The 25538-nt window shown below is 49.4% G+C and overlaps 2 protein-coding genes across 6 annotated transcripts; both read left to right on the forward strand.

The window, feature by feature from the left end:
- The first annotated feature begins 7327 nt into the window (after positions 1–7327).
- On the forward strand, positions 7328–11919 carry LOC105419650 (protein HEG). Of its 2 annotated transcripts, none has more exons than XM_029836962.1 (13): positions 7328–7612; positions 7649–7967; positions 8047–8153; positions 8250–8308; positions 8385–8471; positions 8555–8682; positions 8796–8930; positions 9043–9085; positions 9233–9270; positions 9342–9429; positions 9568–9754; positions 10064–10096; positions 10310–11919. In XM_029836962.1, the coding sequence occupies exons 3-13, from the start codon at positions 8097–8099 to the stop codon at positions 10430–10432; spliced, it is 978 nt and encodes a 325-aa protein (XP_029692822.1). In that variant the 5' UTR covers positions 7328–7612; positions 7649–7967; positions 8047–8096; the 3' UTR covers positions 10433–11919. The 2 variants fall into 2 exon arrangements, with proteins under 2 accessions (XP_029692822.1, XP_029692823.1); XM_029836963.1 differs by having other exon boundaries at positions 7328–7576; positions 7613–7967.
- A 2508-nt stretch (positions 11920–14427) lies between these two features.
- Positions 14428–25263, forward strand: mpp3a (MAGUK p55 scaffold protein 3a). Of its 4 annotated transcripts, none has more exons than XM_029836732.1 (20): positions 14428–14506; positions 18274–18345; positions 18417–18535; positions 18620–18697; positions 18949–19029; positions 19111–19248; positions 19323–19404; positions 19748–19833; positions 19944–20018; positions 20115–20311; positions 20554–20618; positions 21034–21054; positions 21787–21828; positions 22558–22623; positions 23096–23251; positions 23357–23437; positions 23503–23596; positions 23668–23776; positions 23843–23971; positions 24149–25263. In XM_029836732.1, the coding sequence occupies exons 1-20, from the start codon at positions 14431–14433 to the stop codon at positions 24326–24328; spliced, it is 1947 nt and encodes a 648-aa protein (XP_029692592.1). In that variant the 5' UTR covers positions 14428–14430; the 3' UTR covers positions 24329–25263. The 4 variants fall into 4 exon arrangements, with proteins under 4 accessions (XP_029692592.1, XP_029692596.1, XP_029692594.1 ...); XM_029836736.1 differs by having other exon boundaries at positions 24043–24184; XM_029836735.1 differs by lacking the exon at positions 14428–14506 and adding an exon at positions 16766–16880.
- The last annotated feature ends 275 nt before the right edge of the window (positions 25264–25538 follow it).

Here is a 25538-nt window from a genome sequence, read left to right on the forward strand (position 1 = left end):
GTAAGCGTGCTGTGGAGAGTGGCGTGTTGTTGGACTCTATGGGTGTCTCATGTGCACTTGCACGTCAGGGACCATAACGTTGGTTGGCGGTGCCCCACGCCCGTCCTGCTGAAGGTCGGGGATGGGGGGGCCTCGACAAGCGTGATCCAGTCTTCTTTAAAGTTAAAACTCTACATTTATAAAAGCCTCCTGGGGTGCGCGGTCCTCCTCTGGCCGTCACCGTTGCTCCATTTTCAGTAAAACAAAGCTGCTGTTGAGCCAAAGGAGGAAACATCTCAGCTGTTTACTGTTGTTCATTTAGAGAGGTTCCTCTCAGCCCCGCCGAGTTCCTCCTCTGTTCTTCTGTGGGGGCCATTTATTACCGATCGTCTTCTCCCTCGTTGGGAGCGCTCTCACCTGGCGCCGGTGTTGCAGGTGTGCAGATCTGGGGCCGTAAATCTCGACAATATTTGGTAACCATCTGCAGGCAGAGATTTAATTGGATATGAAAAATGCAGAGTCCCTGAGATTTGGCTCCTACCCCAGGGAACCATCTGTCACCCCCAGGACTCTACTCACAGTCCCTGAGCTCCTTTGGTAAATGACAGCTCTTAAATATAAAATAAACTAATTCATAGTGTGTTTTACCCTGTAATAACAGTGTAGTAAATCTACAAACACCCCAAGCTCCCATAAAAGTTGCAAAATGTTGATTTTGTACATGTCTGATTAATGATATTGCAGTAATGGTTGAGGTGCTGTCGTCAGACCCCGTTGACCCCAGCAGGACAGAGAAAATGTAATCTCAGCTCTTTGACTTTGGACTCGGAGGCTTCAGGTGTGGTTTGTGTGTGTGTGTGTGTGTGTGTGTGTGTGTGTGTGTGTGTGTGTGTGTGTGTGTGGACAAATAAATTCCAAGATGTCATAAAGCTGTCAATTTCTGGCCTCTGGCATCTTTGATATATTGTGTTCTCTCTGATACCTCACTGAATAAAACACACGCACGCGCACGCACGCACGCACGCCTCTGAAGGTCAGCGCCCCACACGACTCTGCTCTCTTCTAATGAGGTGCTGCTCTTCTGCCTCAAGTTCTTCCTGTTCCCTAATCTGGTCCGTCATCTCGGCTGCCATACGAGGAAATAAAAGACCAAAAACCAAAACAAATTGTCAAGGCAGAGAAATCGGGTATCAGTTTCTGGATTCCTACAGTTGTGCCACATACAAACAGAGTTGTATTCTCCAGCGGTTGATGATGTGTGCTGGGGAAACTGGATCTGACAGTCAGGTCACGAGCAGGCGCTTCACACAAGTGCAATTGTGCAGGCCAAACACTGGCGCTGTTTTTCTTTGCTTTGAGGTGAAGATCTGACTGCTCAGGTCAGCGGTCTCCTTGGGAACCAATAAATGCTGATACCAAGGGTGACCCAGTGATGGTGACGGTGTAGTTCTAAAGGTTGGGCCGAACCTCCATGGCCACAGAATCCTGAGTCTTCCCCACCGAAGATCCATCCATTCCTTTTACGTCTGCGGGAGATTATTGGTTGTGGATTAAATCCTCTGGGACAAAGCTCCCTATTAGACTTCCTGGGAACATGCCAGAGTTTTGAGTGTGCAACCTGGCTGGCTTCCTTATCTTTTCATGTGTGGGTGCCTGTTGGGTTAGGGCCAGGGTGTGGGTTAGGGTCATCCCCATGCATTCTACTGACTGTGCACTCTGCAAACACACCAGAAAGTGTTTCAGCTGCAGTTCCACGTTTAGGCCTCTGGTGTGTCTTCATTGATAGGTTCATGAAGTTCCAACCATCCTGTTATAAGAGTAATTTTTAAAAGAATAATTGTTCTACATCAATGTTGTCGTGTTTTAACCTTTAATCGATGTCAGCAACGTGTACATCTGCTAAGCTTATCGTACAACAGCACAAACTGGATAGATTAAGAAAAAATGCCAATAAAATATGTTTATTTTTTAATCACATTTTCAAAATGATTATAGTGCAACTTGAAAAGAAAAACAATCATGTAAATGATTCCACTCTGTTCAGGCATAAATGTTAAATGGATGGACAATTTTAGTATTCAAAAAGAAAAAACAACATTTTTGAGTCTTTCCTTTGACTGTTACAGCTCCAGTAACAACCGAGGCTTCAGTAACAACCAAGGCTCCAGTAACAACCGAGGCTCCAGTAACAACAGAGGCTCCAGTAACAACCGAGGCTCCAGTAACAACCGAGGCTCCAGTAACAACAGAGGCTCCAGTAACAACAGAGGCTCTAGTAACAACAGAGGCTCCAGTAACAACCAAGGCTCCAGTAACAACCGAGGCTCCAGTAACAACAGAGGCTCCAGTAACAACCGAGGCTCCAGTAACAACCGAGGCTCCAGTCACAACCGAAGCTCCAGTAACAACGGAGGCTCCAGTAACAACCGAGGCTCCAGTAACCACAGAGGCTCCAGTCACAACCGAAGCTCCAGTCACAACCGAGGCTCCAGTAACAACCGAGGCTCCAGTAACAACCGAGGCTCCGGTAACAACGGAGGCTCCGGTAACAACGGAGGCTCCAGTAACAACCGAAGGTCCAGTAACAACGGAGGCTCCAGTAACAACAGAGGCTCCAGTAACAACCGAGGCTCCAGTAACCACAGAGGCTCCAGTAACAACCGAAGGTCCAGTAACAACAGAGGCTCCAGTAACAACAGAGGCTCCAGTAACAACAGAGGCTCCAGTAACAACCGAGGCTCCAGTAACGACCGATGGTCCAGTAACAACAGAGGATCCAGTAACAACAGAGGCTCCAGTAACAACCGAGGCTCCAGTGACAACAGAGGCTCCAGTAACAACCGAGGCTCCGGTAACAACCGAGGCTCCAGTAACCACAGAGGCTCCAGTAACAACCGAAGGTCCAGTAACAACGGAGGCTCCAGTAACAACAGAGGCTCCAGTAACGACCGAAGGTCCAGTAACAACAGAGGCTCCAGTAACGACCGAAGCTCCAGTAACAACAGAGGCTCCAGTAACAACCGAGGCTCCAGTAACAACCGAAGCTCCAGTCACAACCGAGGCTCCAGTAACAACCGAAGCTCCAGTCACAACCGAGGCTCCAGTAACAACCGAGGCTCCAGTAACAACCGAAGCTCCAGTCACAACCGAGGCTCCAGTAACAACCGAGGCTCCAGTAACAACCGAGGCTCCAGTAACAACCGAGGCTCCGGTAACAACCGAGGCTCCAGTAACCACAGAGGCTCCAGTAACAACCGAAGGTCCAGTAACAACGGAGGCTCCAGTAACAACAGAGGCTCCAGTAACAACCGAAGGTCCAGTAACAACGGAGGCTCCAGTAACAACAGAGGCTCCAGTAACGACCGAAGGTCCAGTAACAACAGAGGCTCCAGTAACGACCGAAGCTCCAGTAACAACAGAGGCTCCAGTAACAACCGAGGCTCCAGTAACAACTGAGGCTCCAGTGACAACAGAGGCTCCAGTAACAACCGAGGCTCCAGTAACAACCGAGGCTCCAGTGACAACAGAGGCTCCAGTAACAACAGAGGCTCCAGTAACAACCGAGGCTCCAGTAACAACCGAGGCTCCGGTAACAACAGAGGCTCCAGTAACAACAGAGGCTCCAGTAACAACAGAGGCTCCAGTAACAACCGAGGCTCCGGTGACGACCGAGGCTCCAGTAACGACCGATGGTCCAGTAACAACAGAGGCTCCAGTAACAACCGAGGCTCCAGTAACAACCGAAGCTCCAGTCACAACCGAGGCTCCAGTAACAACCGAGGCTCCAGTAACAACCGAGGCTCCGGTAACAACCGAGGCTCCAGTAACCACAGAGGCTCCAGTAACAACCGAAGGTCCAGTAACAACGGAGGCTCCAGTAACAACAGAGGCTCCAGTAACGACCGAAGGTCCAGTAACAACAGAGGCTCCAGTAACGACCGAAGCTCCAGTAACAACAGAGGCTCCAGTAACAACCGAGGCTCCAGTAACAACTGAGGCTCCAGTGACAACAGAGGCTCCAGTAACAACAGAGGCTCCAGTAACAACAGAGGCTCCAGTAACAACCGAGGCTCCGGTAACAACAGAGGCTCCAGTAACAACCGAAGGTCCAGTAACAACAGAGGCTCCAGTAACAACAGAGGCTCCAGTAACAACCGAGGCTCCGGTGACGACCGAGGCTCCAGTAACGACCGATGGTCCAGTAACAACAGAGGCTCCAGTAACAACCGAGGCTCCAGTAACAACCGAAGCTCCAGTCACAACCGAGGCTCCAGTAACAACCGAGGCTCCAGTAACAACCGAGGCTCCGGTAACAACCGAGGCTCCAGTAACCACAGAGGCTCCAGTAACGACCGAAGGTCCAGTAACAACAGAGGCTCCAGTAACGACCGAAGGTCCAGTAACAACAGAGGCTCCAGTAACGACCGAAGGTCCAGTAACAACAGAGGCTCCAGTAACGACCGAAGCTCCGGTAACAACAGAGGCTCCAGTAACAACCGAAGGTCCAGTAACAACGGAGGCTCCAGTAACAACAGAGGCTCCAGTAACGACCGAAGGTCCAGTAACAACAGAGGCTCCAGTAACGACCGAAGCTCCAGTAACAACAGAGGCTCCAGTAACAACCGAGGCTCCAGTAACAACTGAGGCTCCAGTGACAACAGAGGCTCCAGTAACAACCGAGGCTCCAGTAACAACCGAGGCTCCAGTGACAACAGAGGCTCCAGTAACAACAGAGGCTCCAGTAACAACCGAGGCTCCAGTAACAACCGAGGCTCCGGTAACAACAGAGGCTCCAGTAACAACCGAGGCTCCGGTAACAACCGAAGCTCCGGTAACGACCGAGGCTCCAGTAACAACAGAGGCTCCAGTAACGACTGAAGCTCCAGTAACAACAGAGGCTCCAGTAACGACCGAAGCTCCAGTAACAACAGAGGCTCCAGTAACAACTGAGGCTCCAGTAACAACCGAGGCTCCAGTGACGACAGAGGCTCCAGTAACAACCGAGGCTCCAGTAACAACCGAGGCTCCAGTGACAACAGAGGCTCCAGTAACAACCGAGGCTCCAGTAACAACCGAGGCTCCGGTAACAACAGAGGCTCCACTAACGACCGCGGCTCCCGTAACGACAGAGGCTCCGGTAACGACCGAGGCTCCAGTAACGACCGATGGTCCAGTAACAACAGAGGCTCCAGTAACAACCGAGGCTCCAGTAACAACCGAAGCTCCAGTCACAACCGAGGCTCCAGTAACAACCGAGGCTCCAGTAACAACCGAGGCTCCGGTAACAACCGAGGCTCCAGTAACAACCGAAGGTCCAGTAACAACAGAGGCTCCAGTAACAACCGAGGCTCCAGTAACAACCGAAGCTCCAGTCACAACCGAGGCTCCGGTAACAACCGAGGCTCCAGTAACCACAGAGGCTCCAGTAACAACCGAAGGTCCAGTAACAACAGAGGCTCCAGTAACAACAGAGGCTCCAGTAACAACAGAGGCTCCAGTAACAACAGAGGCTCCAGTAACGACCGAGGCTCCAGTAACAACAGAGGCTCCAGTAACGACCGAAGCTCCAGTAACAACAGAGGCTCCAGTAACAACCGAGGCTCCAGTAACAACCGAGGCTCCAGTGACAACAGAGGCTCCAGTAACGACCGAAGCTCCAGTAACAACAGAGGCTCCAGTAACAACCGAGGCTCCAGTGACAACAGAGGCTCCAGTAACAACCGAGGCTCCAGTAACAACCGAGGCTCCAGTGACAACAGAGGCTCCAGTGACAACAGAGGCTCCAGTAACAACCGAGGCTCCAGTAACAACCGAGGCTCCAGTGACAACAGAGGCTCCAGTAACAACAGAGGCTCCAGTAACAACCGAGGCTCCAGTAACAACCGAGGCTCCACTAACGACCGCGGCTCCCGTAACGACAGAGGCTCCGGTAACGACCGAGGCTCCAGTAACGACCGATGGTCCAGTCACAACCGAGGCTCCAGTAACAACCGAGGCTCCAGTAACAACCGAGGCTCCGGTAACAACCGAGGCTCCAGTAACCACAGAGGCTCCAGTAACAACCGAAGGTCCAGTAACAACAGAGGCTCCAGTAACAACAGAGGCTCCAGTAACAACCGAAACTCCAGTAACAACAGAGGCTCCAGTAACAACCGAGGCTCCGGTAACAACCGAGGCTCCAGTAACCACAGAGGCTCCAGTAACAACCGAAGGTCCAGTAACAACAGAGGCTCCAGTAACAACAGAGGCTCCAGTAACAACCGAAGCTCCAGTCACAACCGAGGCTCCAGTAACAACCGAGGCTCCGGTAACAACCGAAGGTCCAGTAACAACAGAGGCTCCAGTAACAACCGAGGCTCCAAAAACAACCGAAGCTCCAGTAACAACAGAGGCTCCAGTAACAACCGAAGGTCCAGTAACAACAGAGGCTCCAGTAACAACCGAGGCTCCAGTAACAACCGAAGCTCCAGTCACAACCGAGGCTCCAGTAACAACCGAGGCTCCGGTAACAACCGAAGGTCCAGTAACAACAGAGGCTCCAGTAACAACAGAGGCTCCAGTAACAACAGAGGCTCCAGTAACGACCGAGGCTCCAGTGACAACAGAGGCTCCAGTAACAACCGAGGCTCCAGTGACAACCGAGGCTCCAGTGACAACAGAGGCTCCAGTAACAACAGAGGCTCCAGTAACAACCGAGGCTCCAGTAACAACCGAGGCTCCAGTAACAACAGAGGCTCCACTAACGACCGCGGCTCCCGTAACTACAGAGGCTCCAGTAACGACCGATGGTCCAGTAACGACCGAGGCTCCAGTAACGACCGATGGTCCAGTAACAACCGAGGCTCCAGTAACAACCGAGGCTCCGGTAACAACAGAGGCTCCAGTAACAACCGAAGGTCCAGCAACAACAGAGGCTCCAGTAACAACAGAGGCTCCAGTAACAACCGAAGCTCCAGTAACAACACAGGCTCCAGTAACAACCGAGGCTCCGGTAACAACCAAGGCTCCAGTAACAACCGAAGGTCCAGTAACAACAGAGGCTCCAGTAACAACCGAAGGTCCAGTAACAACAGAGGCTCCAGTAACAACCGAGGCTCCAGTAACAACCGAAGGTCCAGTAACAACCGAAGGTCCAGTAACAACAGAGGCTCCAGTAACAACCGAAGGTCCAGTAACAACAGAGGCTCCAGTAACAACCGAAGGTCCAGTAACAACAGAGGCTCCAGTAACAACCAAGGCTCCAGTAACAACAGAGTCTCCAGTAACAACCAAGGCTCCAGTAACAACAGTGGCTCCAGTAACAACCGAGGCTCCAGTAACAACCGAGGCTCCAGTAACAACAGAGGCTCCAGTAACAACCGAAGGTCCAGTAACAACAGAGGCTCCAGTAACAACCGAGGCTCCAGTAACAACCGAGGCTCCAGTAACAACCGAGGCTCCAGTAACAACCGAAGCTCCAGTAACGACTGACGGTCCAGTAACAACCACGACTCCAGAAACGACTTACAGTCCAGTAACAACCACGACTCCAGAAACGACTGACAGTCCAGTAACAACCACAACTCCAGAAACGACTGACAGTCCAGTAACAACCAAGGCTCCAGAAACGACTGACAGTCCAGTAACAACCAAGGCTCCAGAAACGACTGACAGTCCAGTAACAACCAAGGCTCCAGTGACAACCACAACTCCAGAAACGACTGACAGTCCAGTAACAACCGAGGCTCCAGTAACAACCGAAGCTCCAGTAACGACTGACGGTCCAGTAACAACCACGACTCCAGAAACGACTGACAGTCCAGTAACAACCACAACTCCAGAAACGACTGACAGTCCAGTAACAACCAAGGCTCCAGTAACAACCACAACTCCAGAAACATCTCCAGGATCTTGTTCTACCATCCTGTGTCCTCCTCTCAGTACATGCGTGGATGCAGTGTGCAAGTGTAATGCTGACACGTTAGAAGAGAACGGTGTCTGCGTCAAAGGTGAGAAGCTCTTAAGACGAGTGAAAGATGCTGCGATAGCCACGTTTTTACTGTCTATTCCGTCCTCATCTTCTCACAGCTCAAGCGTTTCCGAGTGAACTTCGGGTTCAAAGGCCTTTTGAGGATGATATGAGTAACACAAGCTCAAAGATATTCAATGAAACGGCCCGAAACATCACAGACGCAGTAGGTGTACAGATACAAGACCTTGTACGATGTTCTAAAAGGACTGAACTGGCACCATGAAATTATTTTTACGTGGCTTTTTACCCTCTCCTGCAGCTCGCAGATATATTTGACAGAACAGAAGGTTACAAGACATCTGTGGTCATTAAACTCGAGTAAGAAAGTTATCTTCGATCATTTTTGTGGCACATGAATCGTTCTTTTTTAACATGCGGTCTTGTATTGTTGCAGGAATGCGAGCATTCCAACTGTAAGAGGCATCTTTGAAAAGAGCTACCGGTTGGTGTTGGGGGATGGTCCCGTTCGAGCTGACGCCAAGTGAGTCATGAAAGGTGTTTCCGATTATTTGTGCCACACAAGAATCTCTTTCTTTAAAATCACTGTTCTTTTTGACTCGGCAGGAGTGACAACATTCGGGCCACTGTAAACAACATATTTCAAAACACCAAGTTAGATAATGAACAGGTTGCAGACATCTTCGAAGAGAGTCTTCAAAGCACTTCTTATTTGGCCGGTGGTAAATATAAAAGTAAGCGTCCTTTGAGCTCTATCAGAGTCCCTGAAGAGGGCGAATGAATGAGTGAGTGTGGGGGTGAAGAGGGGTTTTCTCACACAGCTGTTTTGTGTTTGCTCCACATGAAGGTAAAGATGTGTGTGAGCTGGAACCGTATCCTTGTAATCGGGAAACCGCTAATTGCACCTCTGCAAACGGCAATTCTCAGTGTCCCTGTCTGGATGGATATATCATTGATCAGTTTTCCGGCGTCAGCTGCAAAGGTAACGGCCCCCACGCGTCCTTCGTCTCTACCGAGACAACGGATGAGACGGAGTAGCATGGATGTCACAGGAAGGACAACACGCATCACCATTCTTAATTTTATCTTTGCAGCGTGCGAGAGTGGGTTTAGGGCGGACGGAGACGGATGCGTACCGTAAGTGTGTGCATGGTTTCTATTTTATCACCAGTTAGATGTAAGATGTAGATCCAGGATCCTGCGATCTGCCCATCTCAGTCATGAAGAGATGAATTTCCCGGTGTGTCATTGACGGTAATGGAAACCTGCTGGTGCCTCTTTCAGATGCATGTTTTTGCTGAAGGGCTTCAACTGCAACGACGGTGAGTGACGGTTTCCACGGCAGCTGCAGCTGGTGTTGCTCCACTTCACGTGTTTGCCGGTGTGTTTGCAGGCTCTCTGCTGGCCGTGGTGGTTGTTTCTGTCGTCCTGGGAACAGCTCTTCTGGCCTTTGTCATTACGTCGGTGTTGTTCGTCTCAAGGTGAGACCCTGTTCGTCTCCCCGCGCCAACACATTGACACAAATAAAGCTCCATTCATATATTCTGAGACACAGAAATGATGCGTATCATTTGTTACGTGAACAATACCAGTAATTGTTATTAACATTTGTGCTTTAGGAGGTCAAAAACAAAGAGCCAAAAGACAAAAAGCAGCAATCCATATTTGCCACAACAGCCCTGGAAGTCTGGCGTTAGCCGCCTCCCTCGTGCCACCACCAAGTGGGACAAGTCTCCTCCCACAGAGAGCTCACAAGGGGTGAGGAGTCGCCCCAAACTGACCATGACCAATGAAGGCAACAGGCTGGTGAGTCTCCACGACTTCCTCAGATGTCTTCCAGGAGAGTTGGCTCCAGAGGCTGCACATGGTTAGCTGTTGCATTAGCATCAGTGGCTGTGCCGTACTGGAGCTCATTGTTTGCTGATAAAGGCTTAACTTTTACTACGTTTAATCGAACATAATCGCAATAAACATTAGGTTTTTTCCCCCTCATATTTCCTCTTCAAGTCCACGTTTTAAACCAGCCGGCACACGTTTGTTTAACCTGTCTCAAGGTTCAAATGCTAGCTAGCTGTTAGCCCGCTGCTCTGTCTGACTCTTAATGTGTAACTGCAGGCGTTTCAGCTGAGGCACAAACATTGGAGGAAGGTAAGGTGTGATGTGCTGTTTTGATTCCTGCTGTTATTGTTGATTATCCAGCTGGGGGGGGGGGGGGGGGCATGGCGGTGGTAGGTTTTGGGGTGCTGGTGCGCTCTCGGTTGTGGTGTTTCAGCTTTATCAAGTGTTTAGTTTCTAGGTTGCTCTGGCCTATGCCCCTCTTTGTGAACAACGCTAACGCGTTGACCTCTGTTGGCATTTCAGTCAGGATCGTACAACGTCAAACCTGCCATGAAGACCTTCAAGGAGGGGAAACAACAAAAGAGCACTGACCTGGTTCAGGGCCAGGAGAACCCGTCCTTCCTCCCAGAGGACAAGAAAACATGAACTACTGAAAATGCAGGAATGAAGGAAACGGCGACTGCACAGACACATTTTTACCACAGAAGCCTTAAAGAGATTCAAATCAGGAAGAACTTTAGTGCCATTTATTAAAACGCCTGTGAAGGTGCAGATTGTGCCTCGTAAAGTTTCTGTTCTATGCACAGTAGCTCTAAATGATATATATATCTAAAATGATATTTTTGTGCCTTAAAAAATTGTTTTTAGACTCTTAAGATGGAACTTGTTCCTTGTACTAAAATGTGTGCTAAGTTTACCATTAACTTTCCTCTCACATGAGCAGAATTTGCTTTTTGTTGTGCTGGAATGGATTTTTCCCAACAGTTGTTTATTTATTTTTGATGGATAAATTATTTGAAAAAAAAAAAAGAAGCCAATTGTCCAAAAGTGCTGGATCACAGTAGTTTTAGAGCATTTAGGAAAATCAGGAGCCTTTTCGTTCCTCTTTGTGCCACTTTTCATCTTTTCAGGGTCGACAGAACATCTCATGATCATGTTTTTGTTCTAATACTCATGAACAAATACCACTGCAAGCCAAATATGAAATTCCTTTCATATGAACTAATTTCAAACATACCTGAATGTTGCTTGTTCTTAAGTTTCAACAGGAAAAAACCTAAAACAATAAAGGCTTCTTATCTTCTACTGATATACACAGACAAGCATTTTAGATATCAATGGAAGATAAGATGTCTTCATAAATAAGTGTTATTCTCAGCTGCACCATCAGTAATAGAGTCAATCAAAACTTTCCTTTAATGTATAAATGTATTTTACAGCACCCTTCTGTACTTTATGTCTTTATCAGATTGTGTTGCAGATATCTGCTATTGTTATGTCTTATGGGATCTTGTCACATTTTCCATGAAAGCTGCACCTTATAAAACAGATGAGGGGGAAATGTATTTTTATTCTGTTAAAGTGTCCCTCAGAGACAAAGAAACGAAACTGAATTGAACTGAACTGATAAACCAATGTCATAAAGGGAACATGACTGATTGTCTCATTGGCTTTATGCCAAACCTCTGTCGGTACGATTACAAAAGCCCAATATATGTGATGGGAGGCACTTGGCTTGTCAACATCTCTCAGAGGTGCTGATGGTCGTAAAATAAAGGGTGGGCATTAATCAGTCAAATAGCTCCTGGAGTTTCAGGGTCCCTGTGAGAAGAATTGTTGTTATTACTATTATGGTTTAAATGCTATGATGAGTAGATTTAGAGTGTTTAAGGAATGTTGTTAAGAAAAGGAACGTGTGAATGTTTAAACTCAGTGCTGAAGCTGTTTATATAACCAGCACTTAGAGGTATCCTGTTCGATAAGACAAGGAGGTCGTAAAGATGGGAAAAGTAGATAGAAGACAAGGAATTGTGAGGAATCTTGTGTGCACCAAATAAAAGAGGCGAGCGAGCAGCAGACGAGCAGAGTTGACGGAGGAAGCTTGAACTGCTGCTCGGCTCTCCCTTGCAAGGAACTCCAGTTGTTTGCGTGGTTTGTCTGAGTCTTAACATAAGAGTAAAGAACAGGTGACAAACTTCACCCTCACATCCCTCAAACCAGATGTTCCAATGCTGAAAGATCAGCAGACATCTGGATGTGCGTCTGTCAAATATTAGCTCCGCCTTCCTGGTTATCAAGGGAAAAAACTCTCGACCCACGTTTAGAGACGAATTTGCACAGTTTGAAACAAAAGCTGGAACCATTCAATCATTATTCCCGCTGATTCGGGGGGCGGGGGGGGGCACCACAGGGACCCACTCTTGCCACTTCTGCATTCTTACTTTGTGATTCACCTGTGTGTATGAAGAAACGCCTTGATGTCTCACCTGGAACGCTGGCTTAGTCAGCCCTGATTTGGCTGGACCATAGGTCCAAAGGTCGGCTATAAAGAGCCGAGAACCTTAGTGACAAGGCCAATAATCAGATGTGTCCTTGAAGGAGCCTTCTGACATGATGGGTGTGACAAAAGGTTACGACACACGTGAACATAAAACACCTGACAGGGCACATGACTCAAAACTCAACTGAATTCATGAAAGCTGGGTAGTTATGAACAGAATATAATTGTAATGATGACACACATGTTTAATATCCATCTTTTCATTGTTATTATTATTGTTGTTGTTGAGGGCAGCTATTTGAATCACCTTGAGGTCTCTTGCTCATCCTCTCTGCTGCGGTTTTAATGTTTAATGTTTGATTTTATTTCATAGCCTAATGTTTCATTCCACACAACATTCAGGGAAATGTGTTTTTATTTTGTTATTCTTGGACAAATATGTTAATTTGACTTTCCCTCAACATAATTATTAGTATCACCCTTGATGCTGTTATCAGTGTTAGCTTTCAGGAGCAGTTTGTGCTGTTTGTGTTGTGTTTCTGCTCTTTTTAATGCTGAGCGGCGGTCAGCGGGCTGTCACGCACACCGCAGGTCGGGTTCGTGGTGGCTGATGAGCAAAGGTTTTGGTGGGGCTGATGTGACACTGCATTTCCTTGCCGGGTCCAGTACAGTGATCCCTCGTTTATCGCGGGAGTTGCGTTCCAAAAATAACACGCGAAAAGTGAAATCCGCGAAGTAGTCAGCTTTATTTTTTTTTAATTATTTTACAATGCAATACTGAACTATAGAATGAAACCAAAAATCAAAACCTGTTTTAAAGCCCAAAATTTGTTTAAAACAATAATTTTAATCTAGTAATACAAGGTTGGAAACATTGTCACTGGCGTATTTCAGTCCCAGCTGTGCCTCTTCGTCCTGACTCCGCTCCGCTGGAGCGTCTGTTTCTACTGAAGGCGCAGGAGTCTTTCTCCGAGAGAAGAACATTGTTATGGGTAGTTGTTGGCGCTCTTTCTTTTTCTGAGCAAGAAGATTTTTATAAACGGATATGCCACCTTCGATTATATTTGAGAACTGCAATGAACGACTCGCAAAAAAAAATCCGTGAAGCAGCGAAGCCGTGAAAGATGAAACGCGATATATTGACCAGCAGGTGGCGGCAACACCACAGGATTCCATTAAAAGCACCGAAGAAGAAGAACGCTGTCAACACGCTTTTAAACACTCAGGGTAAAATATGCAACTCTTAATTTGTAACAGAAACTTAAACTGTTTGTGGTCTATAATGAGATCATTGTTTATATGCTTTTTAAAAGATGGATTATTGGGGTTGTTTGGAATAGATAATAACGCAGATAGATCTTATTTACCTTTATTATTTATTTATTTATTTCTTATCAACACCAGTAAACTATGCTGTCACGTTTTGCTATCCTGCCTCCAACTGTCTAAACAACCTTCATGCCAAGGAAGAGTCAACTGACTTGCTTATCTTTATTCCTACTAAAAATTATATGCTATCACTAACTACTAAACTAACTGTAACAGAAAACAAAAACATACAGTATAACACGTGCTAACAAGATAAAAGAATTCTCTTCAATTCGCACAACTTTCTGAAGGTTATCGGATACCTGCAGCTCTTTGCTCCTCAGGAGACACTCGGCTCTGTAATTCAGCTAATGCAGCAGACAGTGAAGCACATGAAACTCTGAAACATTTCCCAGCATCCTTAAAGATCTCCAGTAACATCTGCCATTACCCGCCCTCCTCAATGGTATGTTCGTCTTATAGAATTAGACGCAGAGGCAGTGCACAGTGAAACCATTTAAACCTAGCTGAGCCATTTTCATCTGCACAGAAGAGATTTATTGAATTATTCAGGCTGTAACGGAGATATTTTCAAGCATCTTGACTCTTCTCACTACCCGGCTTATCTGATTTGCATTGTCCTATGAAGTTTTGAATAGCCGACTGTTTTTGTCATAATTTGAAGTCGTCTCTAGAAAAATACCCCAATAATTTAACTGGTCCGAGGTGTCTAACAACCAAAAAACAGGCCAGGATTTTTCTAAACAAGCCTCCTAAACAACCACCATTATTATTCTGTCTTCATAGTTTTTTTTCTGTCCTCTCATAACAGAAAATGGAGATGGAAGTTAGCTGTTGGACACTTAGCATCCTGCTAACACCGGACCGAGTCTCGCCTGGCTACGACTTGAGTAAAGAGAAGTCCAAGCAAAATTAATACATATTTCCCAAAATGTTTCAGAATGAACCGGCCACAAACTGGTGTTTACCACACGGAATAAGGTCGCAAAGGTGTATTGTGATGAAATGGTTGTCACATCAACCGTGAAGATGCTAATTAGTCTGAACTAAGACAAGCAGACAAGCAAATATTCAAATGATTTGATTTGAATTGTGACCTAATACGTGAAATAAGTACAAAAAGACTTGCAGAGGCCTCCGACAGGGTTATTTTGTGTATTTTGCCTATTCTGTGCAGTAGGTTCTTGTGTTTGTAAGGGAAATATAGCAGCCGTAGCTGTGTTTAAAATTACACACCGGTGCCCTATTTTCTATTCCCTGTGGCGGGAGTAGAGTTGAGTGGACATCTTTACTGACTAAGCCGAAAATCCCTTTTTGGGCACTAAGCTGGCGTGCTTTAAGCAGCATCATATCATCACATAACGCGCAGGTACTGGATCGACTTCTGCGCTTGAGTAATTTTATTTACAGACTGATGAATGCGAGATGCTACAGCTGTGCCCGACGCATTGCTAACCCACGGCGTCACTAACCTGCATCGTTGGTACGCTGCTTTTCACCGTGCATGACGGGTGCATCAGTAGGGACGGCTAGAAAGGCCAGAGTGGTCCCCACATCTGGACAGCCATCATGTTCTCTTCCTCCCCTGAATGTTGTCGGGTTCCACAGCCGTTTCTAGCGTTCCTAAAACCCAGAAACGACGAGCAAGGCAACGATTGTGAAGTGTATCGTGCGTGGGATTGAACATCTGGGAACTGTGTCATCAACAGCAGCAACAGTCCCAAAACCTCCACGTTAGTCCAACTCAGACGCGGGAGGACAACCTTTGGTGCTGGTCAGCAGATGAGGACAGAAGATGCCGCCGCTGACAGATGCTCACTGATGTTCATGATGACTCTGGACTATGAATACTTGATCCGTGACGTTTGTCTGTGCAGCTTTCTTTGCGCGCTGTACTCCTCTGGGATCCGGGACACCAAAGGGGGACAGGAAACGCCCACAATTATCATGTGAATGAAGGGGCGGCTGTGTGCAGGGGGCAGTTAACCCAACGTTGGGCCACAGAGCAGACAGACCCTCCAGAGGTCTCACTGGGCTGCCTTGAACACGCCGGGCTCAGGGGAGAGGGAGAGGGGGAGGGGAGGAAGCCTATCGGATCCAATTAGCCACCAGAACACACTGTGGTGGATTCACGCCAACAAGATGCAGATAGAGGGCTGTCTGTGGCATCTGCTGTTTTAGCTCCAGTCCAGACAAATGTTTGAAAACACGGACGTCCGATCCGCCATTAATCATCGAAAGTTAAAAACACAAGCCAGGATCAAAAGGTTTTATGGAAAAGAACGTGTTTTTTTTAGCCAAACTGTTCCATTTAACAGCGGTTAACCAGCGGTGGCTGAACGTCCCAGCACATGTGTTGCTGCTGCTGGATTTGGTTTGTTAGCGTTAGCACGTCGACGACTTATGAAATGATTTGCAGAGACATTCGTACTGGCGGTTTAAGCCTTTGAGGTAATAACAACTGTGAGTCGTGTAGCGTGTGCCGTACACGGTATTCCGATGGATTTTCAGATCAGACTGTGTCAATACACAACAGATGGGTTGTTGAGTAGGAGCCTGCTGTAGGTTACAGAAATGACGGATTAGAAGATGTCGACCCGAGCATACGTTTCCCATTAGCGGCAGGCTGAAATAACTGCTTTTCCCATCAGATCTGGGGGGGACACCTGTAGCATAGTTAGCTATGGAGCTGGTGGATTGTCTTTGCTGGTCTTTGGTGATTGTGTTTTAAATGAGTGCATTAGCTATAAAAAAAAAAAAAAAAGATTAATCTTAGTTTAGCAGCCATTCAGACACTTCTTTTTTTTAAACTCAATAGTCTAAGCTAATATGCTAACTTTTAGTTGCTGACTAGGCCATAACTTTATCATGGGCAGCTTATTTCTAATAAGTGTAATGTGGCATGATGACACCCAAACTATACGTACATTGTTGTCAGGCTCCGATCAGTACGGACAGAATTAGATCTATATTTAATTATGATTTCATGTGATGAACTGATGGCGATGGACTTTACCCTCTCCTCCCCAGGAAAAAAACAGATCTTCTGTGTGTTGTGCCGCTGTGGCCAGAAAGAGCTTTAGAGCTGTAAAAGGGAGGGGGGGGGGGGTGTGAAGGGGGAGGGGCCGAAGCACTCAGCAGCAGCAGGTTTGTGAGAGCAGCAGCCACAGGAGGAGGAGGAGGAGGAGGAGGAGGAAGAAGAAAGAAGGGAGAGACACAGTGCAGCTGCACACAAAGACGGAGGGGAGAAGATACAGAGAGAAGGTGAGAAGATCCTCCTCTTTTCTGTCCGCGTCTGTCCCTCGTTCCTCGCCTGTGGGGGCGCGATGTGGAGGTTCTGTTGTCGGTGCGTCCGTGGTGTCTGACAGCGCTCCATATGTGGGGGGAGCAGAGTGGCGTAACACTGCAGAGGGATGCGGGGGGGGGGGGGCTAGAGAAACCAAGAAGTAAGAATAGAAATGAGGAGGGAAAGGAAGGCTGGGTGGGGGGGGCTGCAGGCACGTTTTGGGGGGGGGGGGGGGGGGGGTGATGAGCAGCATCTGTGAACATCAGTAGTTTCCCAAGTCTTTGACCACACCCTCCACACGTCACGCCGACTGTTGTGTGTGTGTGTGTGTGTGTGTGTCTGTCCTGCAAACGTGTGTGTGGAGGGCGGTTGGTGGACGCGTCACACACACGCCAACGTGTTTGACTCCCAAAGTTCCTCCTGCTTTTACAGACGGGCTTGATCGGCCCTCTCAAACACCTGCGTTGTTCCGGAGCGTGTTGCTAATGATAATAACAGCCGGGATTAATAACCGGATAATAACAGGCGTCTTCCCGAAGGACGTCTCGTAGTCCCTGAGTGTAGAGATCCTGTGCTGAGGCTGCTGCTCCTGAAGCTCCAGTCTGATTGGATGAGGCGTCAGAGGGACTCGGGGGAAGTCTGAGGGCTGCGGGCGCCCGCCGCCATCCAGCTGGCGCCGCAGCATCCTGAGCCTGAGAGCAGAGCAGGACAGTGAGGAGGCTGTGAGGAGGAATCGGGGCAGAAAGGGATGATAAAAGATGGCTGTGATGACGAGGACGCGAGCGTGATCCTCTGCGTGTGGTGTCACCCTGAACCCGCCGGGGCAGCGGCGTGCTGGCGCGAGCTGCGGCTAAGCTCTTCACTAGATTTGCACCGGAAACGTCATTTTTTGGGGGGGGGGGAAGAAAAAAGGTTGGGGTTCTATTTCTGGATCGGTGACGTTTGGAGATTTGGTGGATGCACAAGTTGTGTTTTGGAGGAAAAGGCGGAGACTTCCGCGTCGCTAAAGGCTAATTCAGCCCGGTTAGATGCTAAAGATGCTCTTCTGCACGGAAACTGCAGGAATTTCCTAAACTGAATGATGATCCGGAGAAACTTGGCCTGTGGATTCCAGCCGTCTTCTCTTCTTCCCCCTCCTTCCTTTCTGCTCTGGAATCTCATCTGTGTTCATTATTCATGCGCTCATCGCCGCCTCCGTCTGCCCCCGCCAGCCAGACTCCCAACATCTGTCTCTGCAGCCAGTTGCCGCATTAAAAACCCCAGAATTCAGCGGCTGCGTCTTGTTTTTTTTGCGACCGAAGGTCACCGACTGCTCCAACGCAGCTCCGCGTTGAAGCCCCGCGAGCCTAATTTCCTCTGCCCCCCGTCCAGGTATCCCCACCTCCCCTCCCGGACGTCGCCGACCCATGAAAGAAGCCATGCCGGTGCTGACGGCGGGAGCAGGTAAGAGGACAGATGTTTGCTGTTGTGGTGGCGGTGCCGCTCTGCTGCATGGCGTTGTCCCTCCTCCGCAGGGCTGCACGAGACGCTGGCCCTGCTGACCTCTCAGCTACGGCCTGACGCCAATCACAAGGAGGACATGGTCTTCCTCCGGGATGTCTTCAGCGAGCGGAGCTTGGGATACCTGATGAAGGTGACGTCACCGGGCTTTATTCTGTCGTCCTCGTGGCGTTTTAGGAGCCCCGTGACACCCGAGCTTCGTCTTCCTGCTTCACAGATTCACGAGAAGCTGAGGCAGTATGAGCGACAAAGTCCGACGCCTGTCCTCCACAGCGCGTCGTGTCTGGCAGAGGATGTACGTGGCACACACACACACACACACACACACACGCGCGGTAGCGGGGCATCACTCTGCTTTGTCAGCTGGAGGAAACTATGTGAAAGTATGCAAAGAGAAAGTGCTGAGTCATCCTGATGCTCGGCTCATAAAAGTCCACATCCTGCTCCTCCTCCAGCCACCGGAGGAGAATCTGCTGACCTGAGCTGCACCATCGAACCAGTCGAACCACGGGGAGGTGCTCCTCACGTGTGTGTTGTGTTCCGCAGGTGGCGGAGGAGCTGCAGAGCGGGCCGATGAGCGCCGAGGAGAAGGAGCTTCTGCACCTGCTGACGTCGCCCCATCTGAAGGTAGACAAACGGGGGTGCAGAGGACAGGACGTGGCGCTGTGGACGTGTCATCTCTGAGGCATCTGTTTTGTGTCCCTGGAGGCTGTCCTGTCAGTGCACGACACCGTGGCTCAGAAGAACTTTGACCCCGTGCTGCCGCCGCTGCCGGACGACTTTGAGGACGAGCTGGAGGAGGAGTCGGTGAAGATCGTCCGGCTGGTGAAGAACAAGGAGCCCCTGGTGAGAGAGGAGGAGGAGTGAAAGTGGGACCCCGATGTTTGCCTCTTATTAACCACCGTCTGCCGGCGCTTCAGGGCGCCACCATCAGGCGGGACGACGCCACCGGCACCGTGATCGTGGCTCGGATCATGAGGGGAGGAGCAGCCGATCGAAGCGGTGACGGACGCCTTCTTGTCTCTTTACCTCCTCGGTCGTTTTAACTTGCGCGACCCAGCTAAGTTCCACCTTCCCCTTGTGAAATGTGGCTCCGCCGGAGCGGAAATAGAGCGGAAATGACCTGAGCGCTGCTTCTTCGCTGCGTTATTCAGAATGTCCGTTCGCGGATTAAAAATCATATGGCGTGACATCTAATCCCTCCAGCTGGAGCGGACACAGATCCAGATCAGACGCACAGAATATCTCATGACATGTGCAACACAGTAAATAACGTTAGGACGGGTGTGTGTGCGTGTGTGTGTGTGTGTGTGTGTGTGGAACTGATGCGTTGTTCCTCTGGCAGGTTTGGTCCATGTAGGAGATGAACTGAGGGAAGTCAACGGCGTCTCGGTGCTCCACAAAAGACCCGACGAGATCAGCCAGCTGCTGGTGAGACACCCTGCTAACAGTTTGACTAGTCGACCCGTCGGTCCCGTCGCTGCCGCCCGAGCGACCGACACCTGCGGAAGTTTTCACTCTGATGGGTCGTTTGTGTCCAGTCACAGTCGCAGGGCTCCATCTCCCTGAAGATCATCCCTGCTGTTAAAGAGGACGACTGCCTGAGGGAGAGCAAGGTGAGCTCTCGTGCTAACACGCTAATGCGCTAACGTGTTGTTGAGGGAGCCGGCGCAGGTCAGTCAGAGACGCGTTGTTCCACGTTGTTCCTCCAGGTGTACATGAGAGCCTTGTTTGACTACGTCCCTTTGGAAGACAAGGCGACGCCCTGTCAGGAGGCGGGACTTCCCTTCAAACGAGGAGACATCCTGCAGGTCGTGACGCAGGACGACCCCACGTGGTGGCAGGCCAAACGCGTGGGAGACGGCAACCTGAGAGCCGGGCTGATCCCCTCCAAACAGTTCCAGGAGAGGTAGGATAGGATCAGGATGAGAAAAAGGCCGTTCCTCTCTTCTCTGAGACGGTTGCGGGCACAGGAACCGGTTTAAACCTGAAAGCTTGGAGGTGTTGGGGGGCTTTAAGTGTTTCCTGTTTGTGTCTCTATCATGTTTACATGTTTTGCTTCTTGTCTCACCTTTCACTTCCTGTTCCTGTCACCTGATGACTCTCTTCCCGCCTCTTCTCCTCTCTGACCTGTGGCCGATCTGCTGCCAGGCGACTGGCCTACAGAATGAAAATGGGCACGCTTCCGAATCCAAAATCCCCTAAAAAGCCTGCCTGTAAGTCTGCTGCCAGGATTCTTTCTGCCCGTCTTTATTTTACCACCAGTCCGTCCCGCCGCCTCTGAGCATTCATTGTCCACGTCTGTGGCGTGCGCCGCTCCCAGTTCCTACAAACACCGTTAGAGTGGCGGGGGGCCGAGGGAGCGAGGGTGGGATCACATGACCGCCAGGCCGGCTTAAGTGGGGTCAGTGGCTGCGGCGCCGTATTAAATCTGTGTGCAGGTGAGGGGGGACCCGTGAGCTGCCTGTGACCCCATTAAGCTGAGCCGCAGAGGGACGACGGCTCTGCACCACCCCCCCCCCCAGTCACATGTTTCTATTTTTAAAACAGATTTTTTACGTCTTTTCTGTCAGCTTCTCCGCAAGGTGATGAAAATGTTTTATGCTCTATTTCCACTCTTGTGCATGTCAGATGACCGAGGATGTGATAAAGGTGGGTGCACACTGTGTGTGTGTGTGTGTGTGTGTGTGTGTGTGTGCGTCTGTGTCACAGCACCCCCGAGGTTGTTAAAAATAAAAATAGCTCCTCTTTTCTTTCCTCCTCCTCACTCTGCTTTACTTTCAGCCCTGTTTTCCTTTTTTCATGAAATGTGTTTTTCCTTGTTTGTTTGTCTTTTTCCCTTCATTTATCTCAATGTTTCCATCATTTGGGATGTTTATTTTTAGGGATCTCAGGTTTATTTCCTCCCAGAAATATGGTTTATTCTAGATGGAGGAAGACCCCCCCCTCTCCTCTCCTCTTTCCTCTCCTCTTTCCTCTCTCCTCCTCTCTCCTCCTTTCCTCTTTCCTCTCCTCTTTCCTCTCCTCGCCTCCCCTACCTGCCTCTGAAGCCCCCCTCCTCCTCCTCTTGCTCCTCCTCCTCTCCTCTCCTCTTTCCTCTCCTCGCCTCCCCTACCTGCCTCTGAAGCCCCCCTCCTCCTCCTCTCCTCTTTCCTTTCCTCTCCTCTCTCCTCGCCTCCCCTACCTGCCTCTGAAGCCCCCCTCCTCCTCCTCTTGCCCCTCCTCCTCCTCCTCTCCTCTCCTCTTTCCTCTACTCCCCTACCTGCCTCTGAAGCCCCCCCTCCTCCTCCTCTTGCCCCTCCTCCTCCGTAACCCCCCTCCTTGACTCCTCCAGGTCTCTTGCCCTGTGCTCACCCCCTCTTTTCCCTGCTTGCCTCCCTACAGAGGACTGTGACTGTGAGGGCTATTTCAATGGACAGTACATAGGTGAGCGCGTGCACATCTCTCTCCTCCTCCTCCCCCCTCTCCTCCCCCTCCCTCTGCTCTGTGCCTGCTGCAGCCTGGCTGGTTATCTGGGAGGGTGGGAGCAAAGAGCTGAATGCAGGGTTCACCTGTCGGGGCGGGGAGACCCGGTGACGGTGATGGATGAGGAAAACCTGATTTCTGAGAGATTTGAGACCAAAGCTGTCGATCTGAGCGCCAACATCCTGAATTCTGACGTTGGCGGAACCTTGGATGGTCTGACCAGTGCAGCAGTTTGACCTCGTCTTTGTTTTTGCTCATGAACACTTTCAGACGCGGCTGCTTCATTAGTGTAGCCGTTCACCTGTGGAGCCACAGCTTTATTTACTCACGCCTGGGTGTCGTCAGCCCCTCTGCGGCCTAACCCCCCCCCCCCCACCCCACCCCCCCCCACATACTGTGAGCTGCTGGAGCTTCTCTACACATTCTCACCTGACCACCATTGTTGAACCGGCATCTGTGCTACCCATCATGCACTCTGCTTGTAAACCTCATCTGCATCTAACACACCTGCTGCTGCACTGCGGCCAGTGCTCTGCTCCCCCTCTGCCCCCCCCCCCCTCCCCCCTCACCTTCCCGAGGGGCCTGTTGCGTTGAACGCATTGCACACTCAACCAGGCACGTTTGCTACTCGTCCCCCCCCCGTGTGGAGGTGTGAGGCTGGGTTGTGTGATGCTCTAACGCCAGTTACAGTCTCTCCTAAGTGTAAAGCAGTGGCGCCCTCCTGTGGCCAGGTGTTTTCCTGGGAGTTTTATTCAGGTAAAGTTCCCGACGCGTCCGTCCAGGTACACACCGCTGATGGGTGGGGGTGCAGGCAGGCCTGGTCGTGGGACACGCTGAGTTCTGCGCTGTTCCTGGGGGCCAGGCTGTCCTGACAGCAGCATGCCTCATCTGGAGCGTGACGTTCTAAAATGTTTTCTTTATTACACTGAAGTGTTGAGCTTCCTCCTGTCCTTTAATAGTGAAGTTAGGAACAAAGAGCTGTCTTCAGTCTCAGGGTTTATGGCGTGTTTAGCTTCCGCTGCATGATGGGTTCTAGCGTCACACTCACGCACTCTGCAGATAAGAGCGAGCTATTTTTAGATGTTTGTACTGTGTATAAAGATTTTAATGCATGGTTATCAGTCTTAATCTTTTGGACTCTGCACTTTGCTCAAGTTAAATACAATCACAGAAGTAAACTGTATTTCTTGTTATGTCATTGACCTATGACCTTTGCTTTCCGTGGTAGCTGGTTTAAGGAGAAGTTTCCGGTTGAGTCGGAAGGACAGACAGGGATCTTCTGGAGACGGCTCTGATTCTGGAGACTCTGAGTATTTGACATATGAAGAGGTGACTCGTTACCAGCAGAAGCCCCATGAAAGGCCTCGTCTGGTGGTGCTGATAGGTGAGGAGCGTTACTCTGTTGCGGCAGCGCCGCCTGGTGGCCGTGGCACCACATTACAGCCCTATTTATAACTCCAGCCTGACTTTATTTTACAAATCTGCGCAGGTTCTCTTGGAGCAAGAATAAACGAGCTCAAACAGAGGGTGATTGCTGAGAACCCGCATCATTTTGCCGTGGCTGTACCGCGTGAGTTGCCCAACATCGACACGCCTGTAAATAGTACGTGTAAATAATGTTGCGCGTTCCCGCAGACACCACCAGGCCCAAGAAGCCTCACGAGAAGGAGGGCGTGGAGTACCACTTTGTCACCAAGCAGCAGTTTGATGCAGATGTGCTGAACAATAAGTACGGCCCCTGTCCTGTTTCTCTGCGCATGCGAGCGGCGTTCTGCTGACCTTCAGCTCCTCCACCCGCAGGTTCATAGAACACGGAGAATACAAGGAGAACCAGTACGGCACAAGTATAGAGGCCATCCGCTCCGTCCAAGCCAAGAATAAGATGTGCATCGTGGACGTGCAGCCGGAGGTGAGGATCGCCCACCGAGCACACCTCGTCATCACGCACATGTCTGATTGGTCCTCTGCGCCACAGGCCCTGAAGAGGCTGCGGACGGCGGAGTTCAAGCCCTACGTCATCTTTGTGAAACCGCGCGTCCCCGAGAGCAGGCGACGCCGCAGTGCTGCCACGTCACCAGCAGGGGGCGAGCACAGCCGCGTCACCGTGAGTCTTCTCTTTCATTTAAGGTCACAAAGTTGACGTTGGAGTACTGATGTTTGTGATTTGTGTTTTAGTTAGAAAAATGTTGGCAAAAAAAGAGACTTGCCATGTGACTTCGGCATCACTCCTCCAACGGTCAGGTGATTTTTCCAGAGACGTTCCTGTTTGGTTGTTTGACAGGACGAGGACCTCCAGGAGATGCGTCAGTCCGCCATCCAGATGGATCAGCAGTACGGACACCTGGTGGACCGCGTCTTGATAAAGGAGGACTCGACCAGTGCCTGTGCAGAGCTACGAGGGATCCTGGAGCGGCTGGAGCGAGAGGCGTTCTGGGTGCCCCTCAGTTGGGTGCGGACCTAAACTCACCTTCGCGTTCGTTGGCGCTTCACACCTGCACGGACCCAGACCCCCCCCCTCCACCTCACGATGTCTGAACCCCGGGAGGATGGCATTGCTGGGCTGAATTGTGGCAGCCGGGTATTGGCTTGCTCGCCGCCAGCTTAGTTCTTTTAATGTTAAAATGATCTGAGGGGTTGTTCCCTCACACAACGGTTGGGTCCCTTTTTACCAGTTTAATCCAACTCTGAATGCATCCCATTATTTCATTGCTCGTGAACAGGAAGTACCCGACCTGCTCAGTGACAGAAACTTTTCTCCTTTTCTTTTCTACAAAACCGTTTGAGGAGATGCATGATGGCTACTTAATCTGTGATGTACATTTTGTATATTTAACTCCTCGTGTGCCAACGAATGGCCTCGTAGCACTTGGATGCGACCTGTTTAACGTCCTCCCCGGGAACCCACCAGTCGAATAACTGTGTGTGCGGACTTATATTTTCGTTAATTCCACTCCATTCATAATTTTTGTACAGTTTACTTGCACACGTCTCTATTTCAGCTGCATCCATATTTTATCCACTGAGTCAAACTGATAAATGTGATGTAAACACGGACCTTTTGTATGCATTGCAATGCTTTTCCTCCACAGTTTTAGGTTATTGCTTTCAGAATGAACTCCAAGGTGGCCCAACCCCCACCCATCATGAAAAGATGAGACAAAAATGAGAAAAGATGTTAGAAGGGAAAAACTAATGTTTACATGTCTGACATTTTGGAAATAGTTCAGTGGTGACAAAACTGTTAAATTACACTGCATTTGACTGAATCAAGTGGCTTCCAGATTGTTTATATAAATGTGTAATTTGTGCTGTAAGAACCACCAAAATCCTGAGTGTTGAGTTTGTAATGTGACATGTTAAGTGCCATATTAAAGCATCTGAAATGTTTACTTTTTATTTCTTGTTTTATAAATGCAGTTTTCAGCTGTTTTGTCATTTTGTCTTTACTCTAGACACAGACGACTGAAACACCGATCAAGTAAATTATTCACTTGAAACTAATTTAAATTACCTTCAGAGAATCTAAACATCAAATACATATCTCTTGGGACGCAAATTGTTAAACAGAAATAACATAAAACACACGGCAGGGGGCGCTACTGTTCAAATATATACGTAGAAACGGAAGGAAACAATGCTTATAGACCTTTAAATGTTTTGATGAAAGTGGG

This window comes from Takifugu rubripes, chromosome 5, assembly GCF_901000725.2.
Source record: "Takifugu rubripes chromosome 5, fTakRub1.2, whole genome shotgun sequence".
Lineage (NCBI taxonomy): Eukaryota > Metazoa > Chordata > Actinopteri > Tetraodontiformes > Tetraodontidae > Takifugu > Takifugu rubripes.

Coding starts and splice junctions, on each gene's coding strand:
- LOC105419650 (XM_029836962.1), top strand. CDS start 8,097: ATGAGTAACACAAGCTCAAAGATATTCAATGAAACGGCCCGAAACATC. Junction 8,683..8,795: donor GGCCGGTGGTAAATATAAAA/GTAAGCGTCCTT, acceptor CTCCACATGAAG/GTAAAGATGTGTGTGAGCTG. Junction 8,931..9,042: donor TTCCGGCGTCAGCTGCAAAG/GTAACGGCCCCC, acceptor TTATCTTTGCAG/CGTGCGAGAGTGGGTTTAGG.
- mpp3a (XM_029836732.1), top strand. CDS start 14,431: ATGGAGATGGAAGTTAGCTGTTGGACACTTAGCATCCTGCTAACACCG. Junction 18,346..18,416: donor GGTGCTGACGGCGGGAGCAG/GTAAGAGGACAG, acceptor CCTCCTCCGCAG/GGCTGCACGAGACGCTGGCC. Junction 19,834..19,943: donor ACGAGATCAGCCAGCTGCTG/GTGAGACACCCT, acceptor GTTTGTGTCCAG/TCACAGTCGCAGGGCTCCAT.